General features: G+C 38.8%; 1 protein-coding gene across 4 annotated transcripts in view; it reads right to left on the reverse strand.

The window, feature by feature from the left end:
- klc1b (kinesin light chain 1b) overlaps positions 1 to 21,876 on the reverse strand; it is a 72,185-nt gene that overhangs the window by 31,317 nt on the left and 18,992 nt on the right. For all 4 annotated transcript variants that reach the window (XM_041789232.1, XM_041789231.1, XM_041789233.1 and 1 more), the window contains exons 2-9: positions 14,866 to 15,136; positions 12,171 to 12,401; positions 10,156 to 10,237; positions 9,365 to 9,593; positions 7,339 to 7,426; positions 6,582 to 6,683; positions 3,539 to 3,712; positions 582 to 681 (exon numbers count right to left, since the gene is read on the reverse strand). In XM_041789232.1, coding sequence (XP_041645166.1) covers positions 582 to 681; positions 3,539 to 3,712; positions 6,582 to 6,683; positions 7,339 to 7,426; positions 9,365 to 9,593; positions 10,156 to 10,237; positions 12,171 to 12,401; positions 14,866 to 15,114 — 1,255 coding nt within the window. In that variant the 5' untranslated portion in view covers positions 15,115 to 15,136. The remainder of the gene's footprint in view (positions 1 to 581; positions 682 to 3,538; positions 3,713 to 6,581; positions 6,684 to 7,338; positions 7,427 to 9,364; positions 9,594 to 10,155; positions 10,238 to 12,170; positions 12,402 to 14,865; positions 15,137 to 21,876) is intronic.

Consider the following 21,876-nt stretch of genomic DNA (forward strand, 5'->3'; position numbering starts at 1 on the left):
AAACATTGGTTTTAAGCTTCTTCTCCTCAACCTTCAACTCCACAAAGAGAGGTTGATAAAATATATCTTTATTGTCAAGTTCATGTACAGAAGGAAAATAAACCTCTCAGAAAAACGCTCAGAGCGTCGGAGCGGTGCATCGTGCCAAACCTCCTTTTATTCCTCTTTCAAAGCGGCTGATTTAATCCCCAGAGAGGAAAAGCTAAATGGAAAACTGAGCTTCAAAATAAAAGAAATAAAACTAGCAGGAGTTCATTTTTATGACAAATAAACTCTTTATTTCTTAAAATGTTTGTTTGAGTCGTGTGAATGTTGGAGGTTAGAACATGGTCCATTTTTTAACCGTCTGTCCGTCACTGAGCGTGCTCGCTGGTGTGAGACAAACAGCAGGAGGAAGATCAGCAAAGGTGGAATAAAAATGAAATAAATCTAAATATTCAGACGAGTACCCACCACCAGTCTTCTTCTATTACTTTTTATTCATTTATTTAGGTTTTTTAGAGTTCGATTCAAGTGGAAATCTTCCCCCCTACAAGTACAGAGAGAAGATTTTAAACCTCCAAGCTGCTATGAGGCCTTACCATCCACAGATCCAAACTCTTTCTCATGAGCACGAGTCAGAATCTCTTTGTACAGAATCTCAGCCTCCTTGTATTTCCCCTGTTTGAGGTAGCAGGATGCCTGCAGGAGAAAGACAGAGAGAGAGAGAGAGAGAGAGAGAGAGAGAGAGAGAAAAACATTTTAGGGTTGGATTGAATGGGCCGGTTGACTCAGAAAGAGAGAGCTGCATCAGTCAGTCGGTCCATTTTCCTCCTGTTAACCGTGACTCATGAAAATGATAGTGGTAGTACGCTGTCTCTACATCATGTGCATGATAAGCAGGCAGGAAAGAAATGAAGCTATAAGAGGAAAAGCTGCAGGAAAGGACTTTTGGCACCTCATCCTTGAATAAACAATAATGATAAGAAAAAAACAATAAACAACAGTGTAAGCTGGAAGAGTTAAAACCACATATTAATCTCATTATATGCTTCATTTTAATGACTTTTTCCTTTATATCCGGTCTCTTTTAATAAAGTGAAATATTTAAAAGGCCGCTGCAGCTTCTGTACCTGATCATCGATTTGACTCATAATGACAACACAAACAAGTGTTTTTTTTCTCTTTGCTCTACCTGCATTTACCTTTGTAAATTCACAGCTCAATACAACAGCGATGACTGTCAAGATAAATCAGTTATCTGCCCTGATTTATCAGCAGAGTTGGAGAAATGCTGCAGCTCCCTGCAGCTTTTCAACACAATGCAAAAAGCCTTTTCAATAAAGTTATTCCCATTTTCATTTGGTACCTGATATGCAGCATTTGGAGCTTTTTCAATGGACATAGGGTAAAAGAAAAACAATTATCACTTAAACAGCCTCTTCCTTGGGGACAAACACTTTGAAAAAGTAGCTAAACAGTTGCTGTTGATCATATTTGTTCTCACAAGTTAACGATAAACCTGTTTCCTGTGTGTGGGCTGAACATTTAGAGAACTTCGGAAAAACCAATCCCTCTCTAGTTTACAAAATGGTGCCGTGTACATCAAAACATCAGTCCTTTGCACCTTATTAAGCTGCAAAAAGTGACTCATGCTTCTTGGATTTTCCTGTGATTAGGAATTGAATTCCCTATCTTCCCTAGGTAACTGCACTTTCAAAATAAAAGACACCAGTCTTCAACTTTAGCCTACACTGCGAACTTAAAAAGACAATCGTGTGGCTGTAGGCTGTCTCTTTGGAAAATTTTAGGTCTTTAAGAGATCTTTAGTGAACTTAAAAGAAGTTGAAAATGCCACACAGTGCTGGGTCTTCTTGTCTCTTGGCGGTGATGTTATACAGTGGTGGCCAAAATTATTAGAACACCTGACAGATCTGAAAATATTGACCTTTTTTTGCCTCCAAAACATGATTTCATTTCATAATGTTCATGAATCATGCAGATGGTTGCTCTGAGCACAACAAATATCAGATGAAGTAAGTCCTATTGTTTTTATCCACTTTTACTTTTCATATTTGGTATGGCCACCTTCTGCAGCAATTACAGCAGCACGTCTCTCTATGTCTTCTGAGAACTTCAACACTAATGCAATCCCATGTCTTTTGCAACTCAAGCCAAAGGCTTTCCTTTGAATGTACAATAGATCTGTCCAGTTTATTTTACAACTCGCCCCTAATTTGCTTTGTGGGGTTGAGATCCAGACTTTGAGGGGGCCAGCAAAAAAAAAAAAAAAAAAAAGTTCCAGCAAAAACCTTCTGCTGCAGGTATAGAGCATAATAGTGACTTTGTAGAGATTTCATTTGTTTTATGGGTATTTCAATGGCCAATTCAACAAATACAACTGAAACCTCTTAAATATGCCAAGTGTTCTAATAATTTTGGCCACCACTGTATTTCCACAATGCCCACTATTTGAAGTAAAGAGGGTTTGAGTTTCTTTGATTTATACAGGAAACCAAGTGGAATCCAGGTAAAGTAAGACCTCAGTGGTACAATTAAATAGACAGATCTGATTTCTGGAGCTACCTGATTTCTTAGGTAGTCATGCAAAACTCAGGTTTGACAGATGCTAACACAGCTGAAGAGGCTGGTGTTGGTGCCTCTGGAGCCTCAGGGTGCAGGGTTTACATCCCCACACCCTTTAAGTACATCGCACATAGACACTAATGAATGAAAGACCCGGGTAGAGAGTACGTCAGACGAGCTGCAGGTAATATGAAGGCGGTGGGGCAAAGCCCTCTGGACTTTTGTCGCTGTAATAGGGGGAAGCCCCTGCCAGCAAACACTGATCAGGTAGGCTGGGTGTTGCTGCTGGAGCTGGGGTGTCGATGACCAGTTCCCTACTGGACCTGAGGTAGTCAGTCAGAGTCAGCACCAGGAAAATGACATCTCTTCAGAAGGATACATACATGCATACATGCTGTTGAGCTCAAGTGAGCTTGCTCGCCCTTGGACTGCCGTCGGTACCTTGTCTGAGGTGAGACTAGTGTGGATGGGTTCACCTGGTGTTAGCGAGCTGACTGGCTTACTGACTGCTAACGAGAGTTAACTGCATGCTGGCCACTAACTGTGAGGCAGGGATCAACCTCAGACTTGGCATCATGCATGGAGCAATGGGCTCGCTGGGCAAGGGGGGTGTGGCATTTATGGTATGTTAGACATCATGTAGACAAAAGTCAAAGTCTTTGAGTCCTTGGTCCTCCTGGTCTTACTATGCTCCTGAGACCTGGAGACTGACTGATGATGTTGATGACTTTTTGGGTATGGTTGACAAGTCAAACGATGCCGACATGCTCAGGAGACCGGGATGTGAAGGGTCAGCTGATGGATACGGGAGCAGCAGCTGTGCTTCTACAGGCACCTACCGCACTTTCCTGAGCCTGATCCAGCTCACTGTATACCAGGTGCCCAGGACCCAATATGCATTGAGTTGGACCAGACCTCAGGGGCAGCTGTGTGTTTGTTTTTAAAAAAGTAAACATAGAAATGGTTGTCTCACCAGGTTGTTCTTGGTTTTGGCCACGTTGGGATCATCGGGGCCCAGCCTGCACTCATAGATCTCCAGGGCGCGGCAGTAGTAGTACTCCACCTCCTCATACTTGCCCTGGTTCTGACACAGCAGAGCCAGGTTGTTCAGCTGTTTGGCCACATCTGGGTGATCCTTCCCCAACACCTGATGGAAAAGAAGAAAGGGAAAACTATGGATCTGAAAGCATTTAGAGCTCTGCCTCTGTGCTTCTAACTGCTTTCATGTCTCCTTTCTGCTGCACCCAGGAGATCTGAGAAAAGCCTGATCAATACAGAATGGAGCTTCAGGAAAACAGACTCAGTGCACCCTGCTGAGCTCTGAAGCTTCACTGCATCTCCTTCATCCGATTTTAGCAGTGCTCTCAATTAAACCCTGAAACTCCCTCCTGATTCAGAAAAGCCCCTTAGAGGATATTTCAGGGTTATTTTAAGAAAATCATTTGCTTCTATGCCAGTTTTAGCCACTGGTGCTGCAGATTTTGGAAACATTACCCTCGTTAATTAGTTTATAACAATGTGCTGGTTTAGCCCTGAGAGGAGGCCTGGATTGCAGCAGGGCTGGGCAACATGGACCAAAAACCATAGCTAAGGCTGAAAGACGATACATGGATTTTTTCTGCAAAGAAATAACCATGACAATAAACTTTGATATGATAAAGGTAAAAAAAAAAAAAAAAAAAAAAAAAAAAAAAGAACCAAAACGAGTCCTGTCTGATATCAATGCAACAAAAACAGAAATCCTAGACACCCACTATCGGACAAATCTTTGATTTTTAATCATGAAAAAGTGCAGACAAGCATGCTCACACAAGGATGTACAAAAACATCTTTCTAACTGTTAGTAACATGGTTTTAAAATGATCAAATATCCATTATTTTAATGATTATTGGTGCCAAAAAGTGCAGAAACTTCAAATTATTTTAATCAGGGAGCACAAAAAAACACTGGCAATATTTGGACAATCAGGTAGAACTGGTGCAGAATGATGGCCCTTAGGACTTCTGTTTTTGTTCCTGTAGTATCAAAAATCATAAACATCCTTTGATTTTTACAAATAACATAAATGCTCCTTAGTCAATGTTGTCTAAATATTCTCTAAATTGCACAAAGATAAGCGGCCTAGCAGTCAGGTTGTGCCATGGACAATACATGCCAAAACATTGGGAACATTTAGAAATGTGGGTGGAATTCGTGAAGAGCAAGGACAACCCTTGATCCTACCAATTACTCATTTTCCTAACTGTCCCCAGTGTATTTGTACAATTTAGTCAGTGTGCAAGAGTTTTAACAAAATTTTTGCAGGCAAACTCCTGCAAAATTTGCAGGATGCTTTGGCATTGAAGAGTTATCAACATCATTTGATTTTTGTTATTATTATTATAAATGGTTATAAACTCAGTCTACTAGACAAATACATTGACAACTATTAAAAAAGTGGTTTTAAGAGGGAACTCTTTCATCCTTGCTTTTCACCCCATATTCCAAATATTGCCATTGCTTTTATGCAATTTAGACTGCAGGAGTTTGCAACCAAATTCTAATAATTCAATACAACAAATGCATCAATATTGGGTGTCCAGAGTTCTATTTTGTTGCAGTGATATCAAATATTGTGTGTTTTGTGTATCAAAATGTTTTGAAAAATTTTGTGGAATAATACCGTCTAAATTGTACAAATCTTTTGGAAACATTTGGAAGAGTTTGTTGAAGCGATGAGCGAGGTAAACCCTTGATCCTTTACAGCCCCCACCCCCTTTTCCAAATGTTGCTCATGTATTTGTGTAATTTAGACAGTATGCAGGAGTGTGCATGAAATGTTTGATAAACATAATAAGCTGTGCTATAAAAGGTGATTAAGGCCACTGTATTTGTTGATGTGGTCAAAGAGGAATCAATATCATTTGAGTTCTCCAAACAGTATAAATGTTCCTAAAGAAATAGTGTGTCTAAATTGCACAAATACATTGGCAACATATTGCCATGCTCAATATTGAATGTTTAAAGCCCCTTTCTAGTTGGTAAAGGTATCAACGATATGTCAATATTATCACATTTTATCCAGATGTATTAATTCTCCTGATTCTGACAAAACACAGCGTCTAAATTGCAAAAATACATCAGCAACATTTGGAAAAAGAGGATGAACTGATGAGAAGCAAGGCAAATCCTTGATCCGGGACAGTTACACCCACTTTTCCAAAACTCCAGATGTGTTTTTGAAATTTACACAGTGTGCAGGAGTTTGTCTGCATGTTTTTTTTTTTTTTTTAATCGAAACAATTATATGCCCAATACTAGATTTTTGAGCCTAGGTTTTTTCATTGCAGCGGTGTCAAAGAGCTATCAATATCATCTAAGTTGCCCTAACATTTTAAATGCTGCCAAACTAATATGGTCTACATTGCACACATACATTGCCAACATTTGGAAAAATGGCTGGAACTGGTTAGGGGCTGGGAAAGTCCTTGATCCTCCCCACTTCACCCCACTTCACCCACTTTTCGGAATGTTGGCAATGCATTTGTGCAATTCGTACAGTATGCAGGAGTACGCAATTATTTTGAGATAACTAAAGACAATAGATCGTCTTTTAGTGGGGGGTTAAGACACCGCTGTTGTTGCAGTGGTACTAAACAGCCATCAACATCTTTAGATTTTTACTGATAATAAAAGTGTTCCCAATCTAAATGCCATAATTACAGCATAAATGATAGACAGATTGGACAGCACATGTAAGTCGATCATCTTGTGGTCAACATTCATAATACTGTTAGTGGTTCTTTGCTGGTTCTTGCTTGTGGATTTGTCTTATTGAGCATTAGCCCTGATGTGAACTTTTGTTTTAAAATCCTGTTCAACATATCACTCATCAACATCCAGAGGAAACTCTTAATGAACTCTCTTAATATAAATTATATTGTTTTTTTTATTTGCTATATCCTAGAAACTGGATTAATTTCCCAGCCCTAGATAGCTGGCCTGTGGACCGGTGTGATCCAGGGATGTGTCCTACCTTTTCTCTGATCTCCAGAGCTCTCTTGCAGAGTGGCTCGGCCTCCTTATACTTCCCTCTCTTTCCATACAGCACGGCCAGGTTGTTGAGCGTTGCAGCAACCTGGGCAAACATAAACAGAGACAGTGTAAACAAAGCAACGTCCCCTCTTTGTTTTTCTTTAATACTGGTGGTTAAGCTTTATAAAATCAGGGTTTTCTGCATCTTTGCTTATGGAGCTGTCAAAAAAAGACATGTTGCTCAATCAAGCAACCCTAAGCCCGGATTACAGAGGATGGAAGTAAGCAGCCTTTGTTTTTCATTATTCTGCATGGAGGATCAGACTGAGTGACAGCTAAAACAGTATTAGGCGAAGTTTGAGCTGCAGGGACTAACACCATGTTTTAATAGCTTCCTTTAGGCTTTACAAGGTGCCACGGAGAAAATCGATTCCCACAAATCCGTCCACAAATGCAGTGAAATACATCATTTCAATGTTTGCTCATTTTTCTCTTCAGTGATTGGATGTATGAGCAAACATCAAGGAGCTTGGATTGATTAGTTTAGAGCCTGCAGTCACAGCGTTATAAAGATCAATACTGTAATAGTGGAAATGAAGGAGAGTGGTGGTAAATACTGAAGATTGAGCATTTATTCCCTTTGTGTTTACCGAGTATTCTCCTGGTTATGAACCAACACAAGGTGACTAATCTAATCTATTTAAACATGGATGTGTACACATGAAGCAGTGGTTGCTGTGACAACAGTGCAGCCTTACAGCGGGGTGGTCCTTGCCGAGTGTTTTCTCCCGGATGGACAGAGCGTCGTTGAGAAGATGGGCGGCCTCTTTGTATTTGTTCTGATCCCTGAGAGAAGAGGAAGGGCAGCATGGTTAGACTTGAATCCATCTACAGAGTCAGATATGGTTGGTTTCCACTGAGCGTTATGATTTAGTTCACTATGGCATAGGACACAGTTTAGTGTATTTCCACTGTCAAAATTTGGAAAGGGCTTCATCTTTTGGGCTCAACACAACTCCAATATGATCTGGGAGAGAAGGCTGGAAAAAGTAAAGTGTTTATTTAGTCAATGACTAAATATGAGCTTTTGTGTAACATTGCATTTCAGTGCAGCAACTCTGTTGTATAATGCAGAATCCAAGACTAGGGCTGAGCGATTTGCAAAAATAATCAAATTGCAATTTTTCCCCAAATATTGTGATTGTGATTTAATATGTGATTATCCTTTGGTTAATCTTGTGTATTTTTTGACAATCTTAAGCAATATATAATTCCATAAATAAGACCATGTGTATTGAAAACAATGAAAATATTTCAGAAGCAATTAATCCGTAGTAGTATGAATTTTGAATATGGGGGTGCAATGAGCTTTAAGTTATAAAAGAGGCGGCTAGGGTGGAGGAGGTGAGGCTGGCTATCAGCTGATCACAGCTGGGGAATGACTTTCCTGAAGTCCCACTAGGCTTCATCAGGTTTAGATAGAATGAGCTAACTAGTTTTGCTCGTACTGCAAATGTGATGTCATTTGCTTTGTTTAAGGGCGTTATCATTTTTATGTCACTCATTTTCATTAAGAAATACATACATTTAAAAAGGCAGATTTTTGTAAACCATTATAAAAAATGACCTTGAATGTTTGCATAATTTGCATAAAACCTCTAATGCTGCAAAAAAAAAAAAAAAAAAAAAAATTATTAAACTGGTATTTTCACACATTTCAAGTGAAAAAAAATTTGCAACTTGGGTGATCTGAAAATTGCAGCAGGCCATATTGCGATTTAATCTGATTTGCGAATAACTGCCCAGCCCTATCCAAGACCTCATGACCCCTTAGCTTTCTATTACAAAATGGCCATCAAGCAAACCTGTGCATAATCCAAGGCCAAAGCTACACACAGAGCATAAATGTTTGTGTACATTTTTTTTCAGCAGAGATGTTATGCTCTTCCCATCAAACTAACATTCCAGTGTCAAAATTCTAGAACAGCTAGCAAAAGATCCTGTTTTCCTTATTTTTGTACGTAGTTTTCTTATCAAAAACGAGAATGATATAAAAGTGATTGTTCCCTTTAATACAAAAAGTCCTATCCAGGTTACAATACCAGTCAGAATAATTGCAGATATTTTCCCAAAACTGTTCAGCCCTAGACCTGCCTGATTCAGTAATAAGGTGTAATTCTGATTACGATATAATACATAAATGGCATCATGAGTCTACTTGCTTGGTTATCAAGGAAAATGCAGAGAATAATGATGGTTCTGATGTGTGAGTTTCTCAATTTAAAACTTGGAAAATACAAATCCTGCCGTTTTACAGGCGAAATACCTTATTACCTTCCAAAAAAATACAAGTTTTCCCTTTCTGAAAAAAAAAAAAGTTAATTCTACAACGTGCAATAATGGCAATATTGTAAATGTAAAGGCCTTTCTGCTGTCGTTTAACTACATCTTTTTACTACTCTAATACAAAAAAATTTGCAGCCTTTTATGCGTTTACGTAAATGCATAGCTTGACATTACATTGCACATTAAAATTAACTTTTTGAGCATATATCTGCTGATATACTGAAAATATTGTGCATCCTTAAAACTTCTGCATGCAGTTATGGCACTAAAAAATCCCCTGTCCATGAGGCTAACTGCTCATTATAGCTCTTTTAGTTTAATTTAATTTAATGCATTACCATGTTTTACATTTTGAATTTTCATGCACTCTAGATGTTTTGTTTTTCCTCAAAAAAGATGAAAACCCCGCTAAATTCTCGATAAGGTGACACTTCTGACCTGTAGACCAAAGCCAGGATGTTGAGCATGGTGGCCACGTCAGGGTGGTCGTGTCCAGACGTCTTCTCCAGGTCCTCCAGAGCCTGCTTACAGAGGGGGACGGCCACCTCGTAGCGGCCCTGGGAGGCGTACTGGATCACCAGGTTGTGCAGGGTTCTCAGGCGGGCGGGGATCTCGTAGCCCCCCTGCTGGGCTGCAGCCACGGCGGCGCTGTTGTGTTGGTGCTGCACTGTGGAGGCCACAGAGATCAAAGTTCAGCATTTAAAGGAAGGAAACTGTGATCTGGTTTGATCACTAATAATGTTTAAATGCACACAGTCCTGAGGCTGCAGGGACAAGTTAGATCACAGAATAATTTAATTATGTTTAAAGGCATGACAGAACATTATCTACCTCGGTGAACTGAACCAACACTAAAAAGGCACGCTAGTTTACTCATTAAGAGATAAAACCCCAGGCACAGAGGCCCATCTAAACCTTCATATAACCAAAAATACCTGACTGAGGTGGATTCAGTGAGAGTTTTCCATCCTTGTTAGAAAATATGCTGTTATTTTAAGGATGATAAATATAAAAAATGGTGCTCAATTTATTCAGAGATAACTTAAACTGTTGTAACTGTATAAATCATGAATTTTAAGGAGTACTGCAGAGCAGCACAGACACATCAAGGCACAACTACGTTGTGCTCGGCATAGGCAACCATGACACCGACTCAACATAAAAGTATAAACCAGGCTTTATAGCGGAGGTGATTAACACTGTCCAGAGTATCAGTACTCTCTACTTACTTCCTTGTCCGTGCTCCTCTTCATCGTTGGGGAAGAGGTCGTCCAACGAGTCCTTCGGTGTCTCTCGGTCTTTTTCCTCCTGCTGAAAGTACAACATAAACATTCAGATCAGCCATATCAGAGATAAATTCAGGAATCCCCCACATCAGACAGAGAAATAAACATCAACAGCTAAGAGAATCAACACGGATAAGAAAATGTCAAAAATAATATGAAAACCCCAGAGGAAGCAGCTGTTTAAAAAAAGAGTTGGGCATAAGTATTCAACCACTTTGATGTTTTTAAAATATACAACATGTTTTCACTGAAGTACCCATGTTAATTTAGTGACTATTCCTTCCTATGTTATATTTTTAGATTGAGGTCTTACAGTATCTGAAATATTTCTTAGGTTTCAAAGACACAGAAATTCTTCATTTTCTACCCAGGCGTGTCTTATGATGGAGGCTGCCATAGGTTGAGTTTAATCGCCCAAACTGACCTCTGTAACCTTTTCCAATTTCTCCCACCTCTGTGGATGCCGGCTCAGCACTGTTTCTTATTTTGCATTCAAGACTCTGTTTGATAAAGTGTTCCCTCATAAGGTGTATTTACTAAACAGAAAACTGATGTTTAGAAATTTAGCACAATAAAGGAGAAACGCACTGAAATCTGCATTCATGCTGGAAGTAATGCCACAGCACATGTGCATCCTGAGACCACTTCTATAAATGGGAAAGTGCATTTCTCCCTCATTATGACAATTTATAAAAGAAAACAAAACTATGGTTTCCTCTTTAGTAAATACACCTTATGACAGGGGTTCAAGGTTGGAGGCGGGATCCCAATGGGAGTCACGAGACCCTGAGAGGGGGTCTCCAGATGCCCTAAAAAACTAAGAACATTTTTAAATAACACTGTTGCCACTTTACATGAATTTTAACACATTTTTGCAACTTAAAACCCATTTTTAAATACATTTTAAACCCTTTCCACCACTTTTTTTCTGCATGTTTTTGACACTTCTACACCTAATCTTGCCACACTGCCTATTGTTGGCTCTGTTGACACATTATTGCCACTGTTAACCTCTTTTACCACTTTTTAAGCCACATTTCATAATTTGATATACCCATTTGACTATTTCTGCCCTCAGCTAACCCTTTAATGGCCAGCTATATCATTTTTCATCATATTTCACCAAATTTCCACCTATTTTTGCCACTTTAATGCCTTTTCAGCCACTTTCGAATCCCCTTTTACCACTTAATATGCCCATTTTTGCCACTTTAACCGATCTTTTGCTTATTTTTGCCACTTTGTCTAATTTTTGGCACTTCCAACCTATTTCTGCTACTTTTAAAATCTAATTTCACCACCTTTCCACCTTCACCGCCTGTATTTAAAGACAAACTCAGCACACAAAAAAAATCAATTTAGTTTTGCAAAAATGTGTTATCAACATTTTTATTTTTACAAAGTTAGAAAACCTTTTTGAAAACCGCTGATCAAATCCTCCGTAGAGCCCATCAAATAAAGGGAAGTTTAAATGTGATTTCAGGTTGCATTCAGAGGAAAATGGAAAAAAGCTGCTTCTATAAGAAGAATAACGACCATTCGAGTTAATGGATACAGGCTTTTACAGGGTCTTTTGTGTCTGAAAAAAAGGACAGGACTCGCGGCGACTCATTCCCACCAAAAGATCAATGAAGACCGGAACAGAAAGGCTTGTTCCCAGGAGGAAACATGCTGTTTTTTCTCTCCTTTATCTGAAATCAAGCTAACCTAATGTCCCTAAACAGAGTCATTTTAACAAACATTCAGAATAAAAATACTTGCATGGTTTACACAGTACATGGTTTGTGAAGACTTACTTTAAAAAGTATACTTTAAAAAACTGTTGACTTTCATGAAATGAATGCAACGGTGCAATAAAAGCATTGAAATGTAAAACTAACCCAGAAATAATCAATCTGCTGATTTGTTTTTCTGTCATAAGCTGGCCTTGTGGATCTAAAATGTGTTTAAGTTCTTACTGTGGGTGAGACGTCCTCGTCGTATTTCTTCAGCTGGTTCATGAACTCCAGGTGCTTCTTCTCCTCCTCCAGCTGGGCCACGCTCTGCTCGCTCTTCTGCAGCTTCTGCTGGGTGTTGGCTAGCTCGTCCCGCAGCCACTGGTTCTCCTGGCAGAGCCTCCTCACCTGAGCACGCAGCTTCTGCTTCTCTGACTCCACGGCGTTCAGGTGGTTGGACAGAGCCATCATCACCTGGGAAGAAGACGGCATTGAAGGGATGTCACATTTAACAAGGACAAAGTGTTGAAGCAGAGTAGGGCTGGTCTGAATGAATCATGGTCACAGCACACGCTCAGTATAGAATGAGGAAGCAGAAAAACACCAAGAGCAGAGGAACACATGGCTGTGGGGGTTAAATGGCACAAACCCTCTGCAGTGGGAAATATTCTCTTCTTCTGCCCATTCTTATGTCTTTGACTCGTTTTATGTTATAGAACATTCCGTCTGCTAATCATGAGAATGAACACACTTTCTGCTTTTAAAGCAAAAACGAGATTCTGTGATTTTCTTTCACATTTCTTCAACCAAATCTGAAACCAAAACATGAGTTCTGGTTGATACCAAAAACTCCTGCAACACTAGTCACAATTAAAAACTACAATACAGTGACAAAAAAAAACTATTACTGCTGACATTTCTGTCAGTTTTGACTAAAACAGAATCTTTGCTAGAGCCTCTCAGTATTTGTAAACTAGGGATGCAAAAATTGGATTTTCTGATACCAAACATGTTGATATTTTCAAATATATTTCAGCAAATACTGACATATAACTTCAATTCCAAAAAAGTTGGGATGCTGTATAAAATGTAAATAAAACAGGAGTCAATTATTAACAAATCTCATAAACTCAGATTTTACTCCCAATGGAACATAAACAACATATCATATGTTAACCCCTTAAAGCCTGTTGTATCATTTTTGGTACATACTTTTATGATACCTCTATCTAATCAATATGATCAATAAATTACTAAAAACAATTCTGAATACAATCTGATAAATGATAAAAATGCCCTCAAGTGGATTATTAGTTACCAGAAACACCTAATGTATCAAATGAGATATTACACACACACACACACACACACACACATATATATATATATATGTTAAAGTTTATGGAAATTTTCAGGCTTTAAAGGGTTAAACAGAGACATTTTAGCATTTCATGAAAATATTAGCATATTCTGAATTTGATGGCAGCAACACATTTCAAACAGTAGGGATAGGGCAGCAAAAGGCTGGAAAAGTAAGAGATACTAAAAAACAGCTGGAGGAGCATTTCACAACTGATAAAGTGAATTATTAACAGGTCAGCAACATGACTGGGTATAAAAGGAGCATTTTAGAGAGGCAGAGTCTCCAAGAAGTAAAGATGGGCAGAGGTTCACCAATCTGTGAAAAAAATGTTAAAAAAATTGTGGAACAATTTCAGAAAAATCCTCCTCAAGACTTTGAATCTCCCTCCATCTACAGTCCATAATATCATCAACAGATTCAGAGAATCTGGAGCAATCTCTGAGAGCAAGGGACAAGGCTGAAGGGGCCCTCAGGGGCCACTGCATTAAAAACAGGCATGATTCTGTACTGAAATCACTGCATGGGCTCAGGAACATTCCAGAAATCATTGTCTGTCAACACAGTTGGCCGTGCCATCCACCAATGACAGTTAAAGCTGGATCATGGAGAGAAGAAGCCATATGTGAACAGGATCCTATCAATGCTGAAAAGTAGAGAGAGCTTTTAGAGCAACATATGCTCCCATCCAGACAGCGCCTCTGTCAGGGAAGGCCTTGACTATTTCAGCGAGACGATGCTAAACCACATACCACATCCATCACAACAGCATGGCTTCACAGGAGAAGAGTCCGGGTCCTGAACCTGCCTTTCAACAATACAAAACATTTGGAGAACCAGAAAAGGAAAAATACAGCAAAGAAGACCCAGGACTGTTGAGCAGCCAGAATCCTACATCAGACAAGAATGGGACACATTCCTCCCCCATTAACTGGTCTCCTTGCTTCCAGACGTTTACAGACTGCTGTTAAAAGAAGAGGGGATGCTACACAATGGTAGACATGGTCCTGTCCCTACTTTTTTGACTTGCCATCAAATTCAAAATGAGTTAATATTTTTCATTAAATGACAAAATGTCTCAGTTCAACATCTGATATGGTGTTTATGTTCAATAGTGAATGAAATATGTGTTTATGAGATTTGACAATCATTTAATTCTGATTTTATTTATATTTTACACAGCGCCCCAACTTCTTTGGAATCAGGGCTGTTAACTATACTTAAAAAAAAAAAAGCCATTTTAGGCCTAAATGCAGTAAACTGGTTTGTGGTCAACAGGAACAGGAATTAAAATTTACTGAATAATAGGGTGCAGTGGTTAGGTCCTGCACCACGTACCCAGGCTGCTCAGGTTTATGTCTGACCAGCGGCTCCTTTCCTGCATGTTATTCCCCACTCTCTCATCTCTGTTTCCAACTCTACCCACTGTACTCCTCTACAATGAAAGGCATTAAACGCCCATTCGTATGGATGCACTGGCACTAAAATATATTTTTTCCTTAACCAATTTAACCTTTTCACAGTAAATTTAATAAGGAAATATCTTTCTGTCTGCCTTATTTCCTCCGTCGTTCTTACCTGAGCCTCCCCCAGTCCCAGCTCAATCATCTCCACAGACTTGCGGAGCAGGTTGGACTTCTCATGCACCAGGTTGGCCTCTTCATCCTTCTTCAGGCACTTGATGGTCTCCAGGAGGCTGTGCAGGATGGAGTTGTGCTCGTTCTTCAGGGCCTCCAGACCCTGTATCACCAGCTTGGTGTTGGAGATGATCTCCTCCTGAGAGAGCTTCTCCAGCTTCTCTTCCCTCGGATACACCATCGTGGACATCTTCTATGTAGCTCTGGGAAACCTGTGAAGACAAAAAAAAAGAAAAAGAAAAACAGCTGTTACAATATTATTCCTGCTGGACACTGTGGGAATATTTGGACAACAACAGCTGCAACATAACAGGGCATTTTCATAACGGCTCACTAAACATGCAGCTGTGCTTGTTTAACACTGAAACACCAAACAGAACCTTAGAGCTCAGCTTAATTATTATTGTGGTAGTATTCGTATTTTCTTTCAAACTGCAGGACATTTTTAGTCATTACCAGTGAGATCTATCCCTGTTATCTATAATGCAGCAGACATAAGGAGACAGACCTGACAGCAGAGTTGGCTGGACCCCTGAAAATCCCAGAGGGTGGGCCCTCCACAATTGTGATGTAGCACCAGTATTAACCCATTTTTGACACTTTTAACCCTTTTTTGATACTTTTTGCCCCTTTTGCCTGTGTGACCCAATTTTTACAAGATTGTAACCCCTTTTGAACTACTTTTCCTGCATGTTTTATCCCCTTTGTGCCATTCTTTTTCAATTTTTCTACTTTTCTCCTATTCTGGTCACTTTTTAACCCCTTTTCATTACTTTTTCAATTTTTTTGTGACTTTAAAAACATTTTTTGCCACTTTTAACCCATTTTTAATACTTCTTGCCATTTCACCCATTTTTGCCATTCTTTAACCCATTATACCCCTTTTCATGACTTTTTTGGCACTATTTTTGTCACTTGTAACCAATCTTTAATACTTTTTGCTGCTTCAACACATTTTTTGCCATTCTTTAAGCCATTTTAACCACTTTTCCTGCATTTTTATTCCCTTTGTGCCACTCTTTTCTTCATTTTCCCCGTTTTTCTTCTATTTTTTCCACTTTTAACCGATTTTCATTACATCTTTTGCACTATTTTTGTCATTCGTAACCAATTTTTGATACTTTTTTCCTCCCTTTTTCCTCTTTTACCAATTTTTGCCAAATTCTAACCCCTATTCACAACTATTTCTGCCAATTTCTTGCCACCTATCTCCCATTTTTGCTACTCTCTAACCCCTTTTCACCACTTTATGTAGCCATTTCAGAGAGATGGAGGAACCTGAGCTACATTTACAGTGTTATGCAAAGGGTCTGAATTCTTATGTCAATGTGAATCTGAAGTTTTTGTTCTTAATGGAACTTCTGAACCATCTAAAGGAACTCTCTATAAGGATGACAATAGCAGTTACTCTCCATTATCTCTTTAAAGGCATCATTGTCAGAGCCCGGGGTTTGAAACTGACACAGCCGTCATTTCTCTGCTCATCTAAACCAGATCTAACAACGACTTATCAGCCATGGAAAGGAAACCTAGCATGTCTTTTATCGCAGCAGGGGAGATAAGGGACTCAAATTGCATAGGGGGATACATCGGCAGTTTTTGTTCCATTAAATCAGAAAAAAAAACAAAATAAAAAGGAAATGAGCTTTAATAAAATATGCATTAACCAGACTGCACTCTAAAAACTGCACATAAAAATTAAAGACATGTGTAGACTATCTGTTTTATGCACAGCCGAGGGACATGAGGGCGTTTTATTCTCCAGGACAGACTGCTGGGATCAGTTATAAAAAGCTCTGGTTGGAGAAAAAGCTGCAGCTCTCAGTCGAACAGAGGACACACAGATGCTGCAGTGAGGGCGCCTACGGGTGCCAGTCCGAACGCTGGCCTCGCTGGCTGCAGAGTCACTGCAAGGATGACATGACAAAAGCCTCAGCAATACAGCTCAGCAGCCGGTCGAGACACAAGCACAGTGTTTGAGTCGATAATATGGTGTTCTGAGGAAATGTCAGCCCTTTGGTGAGGCCAGGGAACATGTGTTATTTTCCCCAAACACTCTGAAGATAACCTATGACTCAGAGAGCCACGTCACTGCTGGCCACATGGAGAAAATGTCAGAGAAAAAAGCAGCCCTGCCCTTCTTGCAGGGCCAGATAATGTAGAGAAAGCTTTCTGTATGTTAGCGGCAGAGGGACGAGGGTGAAGGACGAGGGGGCTTTCTGTAGCATACGCCAGCTGAGAGCCATCTGCCAACAGAAATATACTACTCCATTACACAGCCACTCCCTGCTACGCAGCATGCATTCAGCAACTCTCTTTGTATGAGAGCATTTACATTTTAAAAAGAACATGAGCAACTGCAACTGAAAGATACATTCTTTGTGATTCAAGGGTTGAAAATAATAGCTATATTTAGTCCTAATGTACAGAGATAGAAGAAAAGTAGCTGCAAAAGCTGCAAAGATGGAGAAATAATCGGATGACAGCCTTGTTGATTTATCCACGTGTTATATCTTTGTAAAATCTATTTGTTTTTAATCTAAGGAAATTAAGAAATACCTATAACTTCACAACAAACATCACCTCTAACAAACATATGATGGCCTCAGTTTGATTTTTTATGTCGATGATCAAAATAAATTACCATTAAGGCTGCACACGTCACCAACAGGAGTCTGAGCTTTTACAGTAAACACACTGTAAATGTAGGAATTTATCTCAATGAATAAGAAAATCAGTTTCATGAAAATAAGCAATGCTTTCTCACTCAGCATTCTCACACCATACTGATGCAGCCACATGAATCTCAGGCTGCTAATCAGATGATTTTTAGCAGATTAATTCCTCTCCACTGCACCTATCTTACGAGGTACATTTTTCTTAAGCTTTAATGCTTCTACATTAAAATAATAAAAAGGGTGCTGTTTGAAAGCATGTGGTATCAAAAAGTACTGAACTATGTGCAATTTTTGATACCAAAGCAACAAAAGAAGAAGTCCTGGGCACCCATGCTGGGCACTTTCCTTTTATTATACTACCAAAGTTTGTAGGCAAACCCATGCACACCGTCTACGTCAGGGCTGGGCAAATAATCGCAAATTAGATTAAATCGCAACGTGGTCTGCCACAATTTTCAAATCACAGAGGGTGCAATATTTCTTTAACCTGAAATTTGTGTCAAAATACCAGTTTAAAACTTTTTTTGCAGCAGAGACGTTTTGCATTGCATATCATGCGAGAAAATTGTACAAAAAAAATCCTTTTTTCTTCATTTTGTATGTTTTTCTCATTAAATATTAGAATTATATTAAAATTACATCTCCCTCAATACATCAGTTCATATTGAATTTTAAAAATTAGTCAAAATCATCACAGTTAGATATTTTTTCAAAATTGTCCAACCCTAGTTTAATCTAATAATGTTTAAAGTATAGTATAGAATGAATTATTGCTTGTTTTTGTTGAAAAATGCATGAGATTAAGAACTTAAGATATAATCGCATATTAAATAGCAATAGCAATATTGGTTAAAAAAAATTTGCAATTAGATTATTTTCCCAAATCGTTCAGCCCTAGTCTATGTTGCACAAAAATATTGCCTGCTTTTACACATTATGATTATCATTTTTAAATAAAGAGTGTAAAGGAGTTTGTTTGCAAATTTTGAAAGAGACATTCTTCTGCTTCTGAGCTATTAGGGCTGAATGATTTGCAAAAATAATCAAATTGAGATTTTTCCCCAAATACTGCGATTTAATATGTGATTATTCTTTGGTTAATCTTATGTATTTTCAAGCAATATATAATTCCATAAATAAAACCATGTGTATTGAAAACATTTCCAAAGAAATTCATCCATAGTAGCATGAAACTAAATATGGGGGGGCAATAAGCTTTAAGCTATAAAGGAGGAGGCTGGGGTGGAGGAGGTTGATCACAGCTGGGGTATGACTTTCCTGAAGTCACACTAGGCTTCATCAGGTTTAGACAGAATGAGCTAACTAGCTTTGCTCGTACTGCAAATGTGATGTCATATGCATTGTTTAAGGATGTTATCATTTTTATGTCACTCATTTTCATTAAGAAAAACATCCATAAAACACAAAAAGAAGGATTTTTGTAAATCATTTAAAAAATTGACACTTAAATGTTTGTATAATGTGCATAAAATCTCTGCCACAGCAAAAAAAAAAAAATTATTAAACTGGTATTTTGACACATTTCAAGTTACAGAAATATTGCAATTTCTGCAATTTGAAAATTGCAGCAGGCCCTCATTTGCGATTAATTGCCCAGCTCTATGAGCTATCTTATGAAAAATGTGTTTTTTAAAGAGTATTTTAGCTGTTTGTTTCTGCTGGCCTTTTTCATGACAAAGACTGTCTCTTTAAAAAACACTTGGTATCAAAAAGTACTGAAAGACAGGCCTTTTGTGACACCTCAGAAATAAAACTAGAAGTCTAAGCTGCAGAAGATTGAGTAACTTCCTGTCTTTTCATTGAAATTTGCAGGTAAGCCTCTGAACAATGTCTACATTGCCCAAAATGTTGGTCAATTTTTTTTTTTTTTTTAATTTTTTAAGATTTATTTTTGGCCTTTTTACCTTTATTAGAGTTGGAAACAGGGAAGAGAGCGGGGAGAGACATGCAGGAAATAGTGCCATGGGCCGGATTCGAACCTGGGTCGCCTGCGTACATGGTGCGCGCCTTAACCACTCAACTACCGGAGCGCAAAGATATTGGTAAATTTTAAATCCAAATCTTGATGATTCATTCCTCTACTTCTCACCTAACCTAGGAAACAAAAGGTATTTAGAGCCCTGGTACTTCGTGATTGTATTGATCACCAAGACATTGATGGCTTTATTGTTTTACAACACCAGGTATCTAAGAAAGTTTACGGTATAAAATGCTTTGACATGACTTTATGCAAAAACAAAACACTCAAAATACTTTCTACTTTCTGATTATTTCTATGAATATCATGCAGCTCTACTGTTGTTTAAATTTATTTGCTTCAGTGACTTAAAACTCTTTCTCTTGCACCATGAGGAGCAGAAACATGCAGAAGAGACGTTAAACTGGGTCTTTAGCCAGTAAACCAGCAATTACCCCCCTCCTGTTCTGTTATTCATGCCACGTCACGCCTTCACAGCTGTGTCCCTTCAGGCGAGGGTTATTTATGATGCTAATATTTCTCATGATGGACACGAGACATGCACATGAAGACAGATACTGGAGTCAATTAGCTGGATGTCAGCGTTTGGAGATGAGCTTTAATCAGGATGACGCTGAAGCGTGTCGACCACCAGCTGGAGGTTCTGCAGTGATCGATCATAAAAGGTGACAAGTCTTCAAACATTTTGGAGCATGTGTGAGGTAGAAGGCTGCACAATAAATTACCAGCCCTGTTTAGGCTTCTGCACTGAGTCAATGCCAAATCTACACCCTTCACAGCACAGCATTCCTGTATTGGTGTGTCCATGTCTCTGTGCTACTGCAACCAAACTTAACAGCAATTTCCACTGCTTGACTGACAGGAAACTATGATGACTGAGCAAATGAATATCGATCAGCAGCTGATTATACTGCATTTACTGCAAAGGAGGAAAGAGAGGTGACATAGGATGAAAAGGGCAGTACGGCTGCTGAACTAGACTTGACTATTTCTGCTGTTGTCTGCAGCCATTATTTTACAGCAGAGTATGCAAAGTATGCCAACAGACATGATCAAAGATTGGCTGTTACCCAGTGCTACCCAGCAGACCAATCACAAGGCTTCAAGCCTGCACTATTTCAACACACGGTCAGAGGAGATGCATGTCGCCTTAGAGCATCAACCTTTGGTAGTCTGCTGCATGATTTGGTAATAATGTGTGATTGCAATTGTACTGGAAAACACTGTAATTGTGATTAAGATATAATGCATAAATGCCATCATGAGTCTACCTGCTTGGTTATCAATGAAAATGCAGAGAATAATGATAGTTCAGAGTTTTCTCAGCTCCAAACACACAAATATTATAATAACGCTTACGTTTTTACCATACTACTTTTAAAATAACAATATTTTCCAAAAAGGAATATATGTTTATTTCCTTTTTTAAAAATAAAGGTACTTTCAAGAGTGGCACTATTGTTAACTAAAGGCCTTTCTGCAGGTATTTTTGTAAACCTTTCATGTTATACAAAAATGATAGCAGACTTCTATACAACTATGTAACTGCACAGCCTGACATGGTGATTGCTATTAGATTAATTGTGTGGCAGAAGTTCAGGGTTATGCAGACTGACTGTGTAGCTTTGATGCAAAGACATAAATCAGGATTTTTTTTTATAGCTGTAGGAGTTTAAAGAAAAAAAGATACTGTGACATGTTTTCTTTCATACATTTTCTAAATTAAATAATCTTCTGGGGATGGATCAGAGGTTTTTGGGGACCTGATGTTGCTCTAGGGTCACCAGGTGATGATCCCTAAGATATCTAAACCTCTGCTGTTTTAAAGTAAACATTTTCTAACCTTCAAATAAAGTTTTTCCCTTTTTTCTCACATGAGAAGTTTTGAAATTCTCAAATTTGGGCGACTTATTCAAATCCATTAAAGAATTCAACAAATGCATGAAAATTGAGGGGGAAGTCGTATTAATAATTTTCCATTTTGTGCAAAACGTCTTTTTGAAAATGAAAGCTTCTTTGAAACTCTCCGGCTCTTGTTAAGAGCAAACGCAGAGGTTGAAGCAGAGCAGAGAACATCTTGTTCTTGCTGATGAAACATGAAGCGGTGCAGACGGATGATTAGTGTGCGTATTAGATATGATACTCTAAACATGGCTCATCTCTGAAGGAGGAATATTCAGCAGACCCCACCTTTTCAGTCTTTTTGATGATATATTTGGGTATCTGGGCTGTCTGCTGACCTACAACTGGAACAAAATCAACCCAGTGCTTGTGT

The sequence above is a fragment of the Cheilinus undulatus genome, linkage group 6 (assembly GCF_018320785.1).
Source record: "Cheilinus undulatus linkage group 6, ASM1832078v1, whole genome shotgun sequence".
NCBI classification, from domain to species: Eukaryota; Metazoa; Chordata; class Actinopteri; order Labriformes; family Labridae; genus Cheilinus; species Cheilinus undulatus.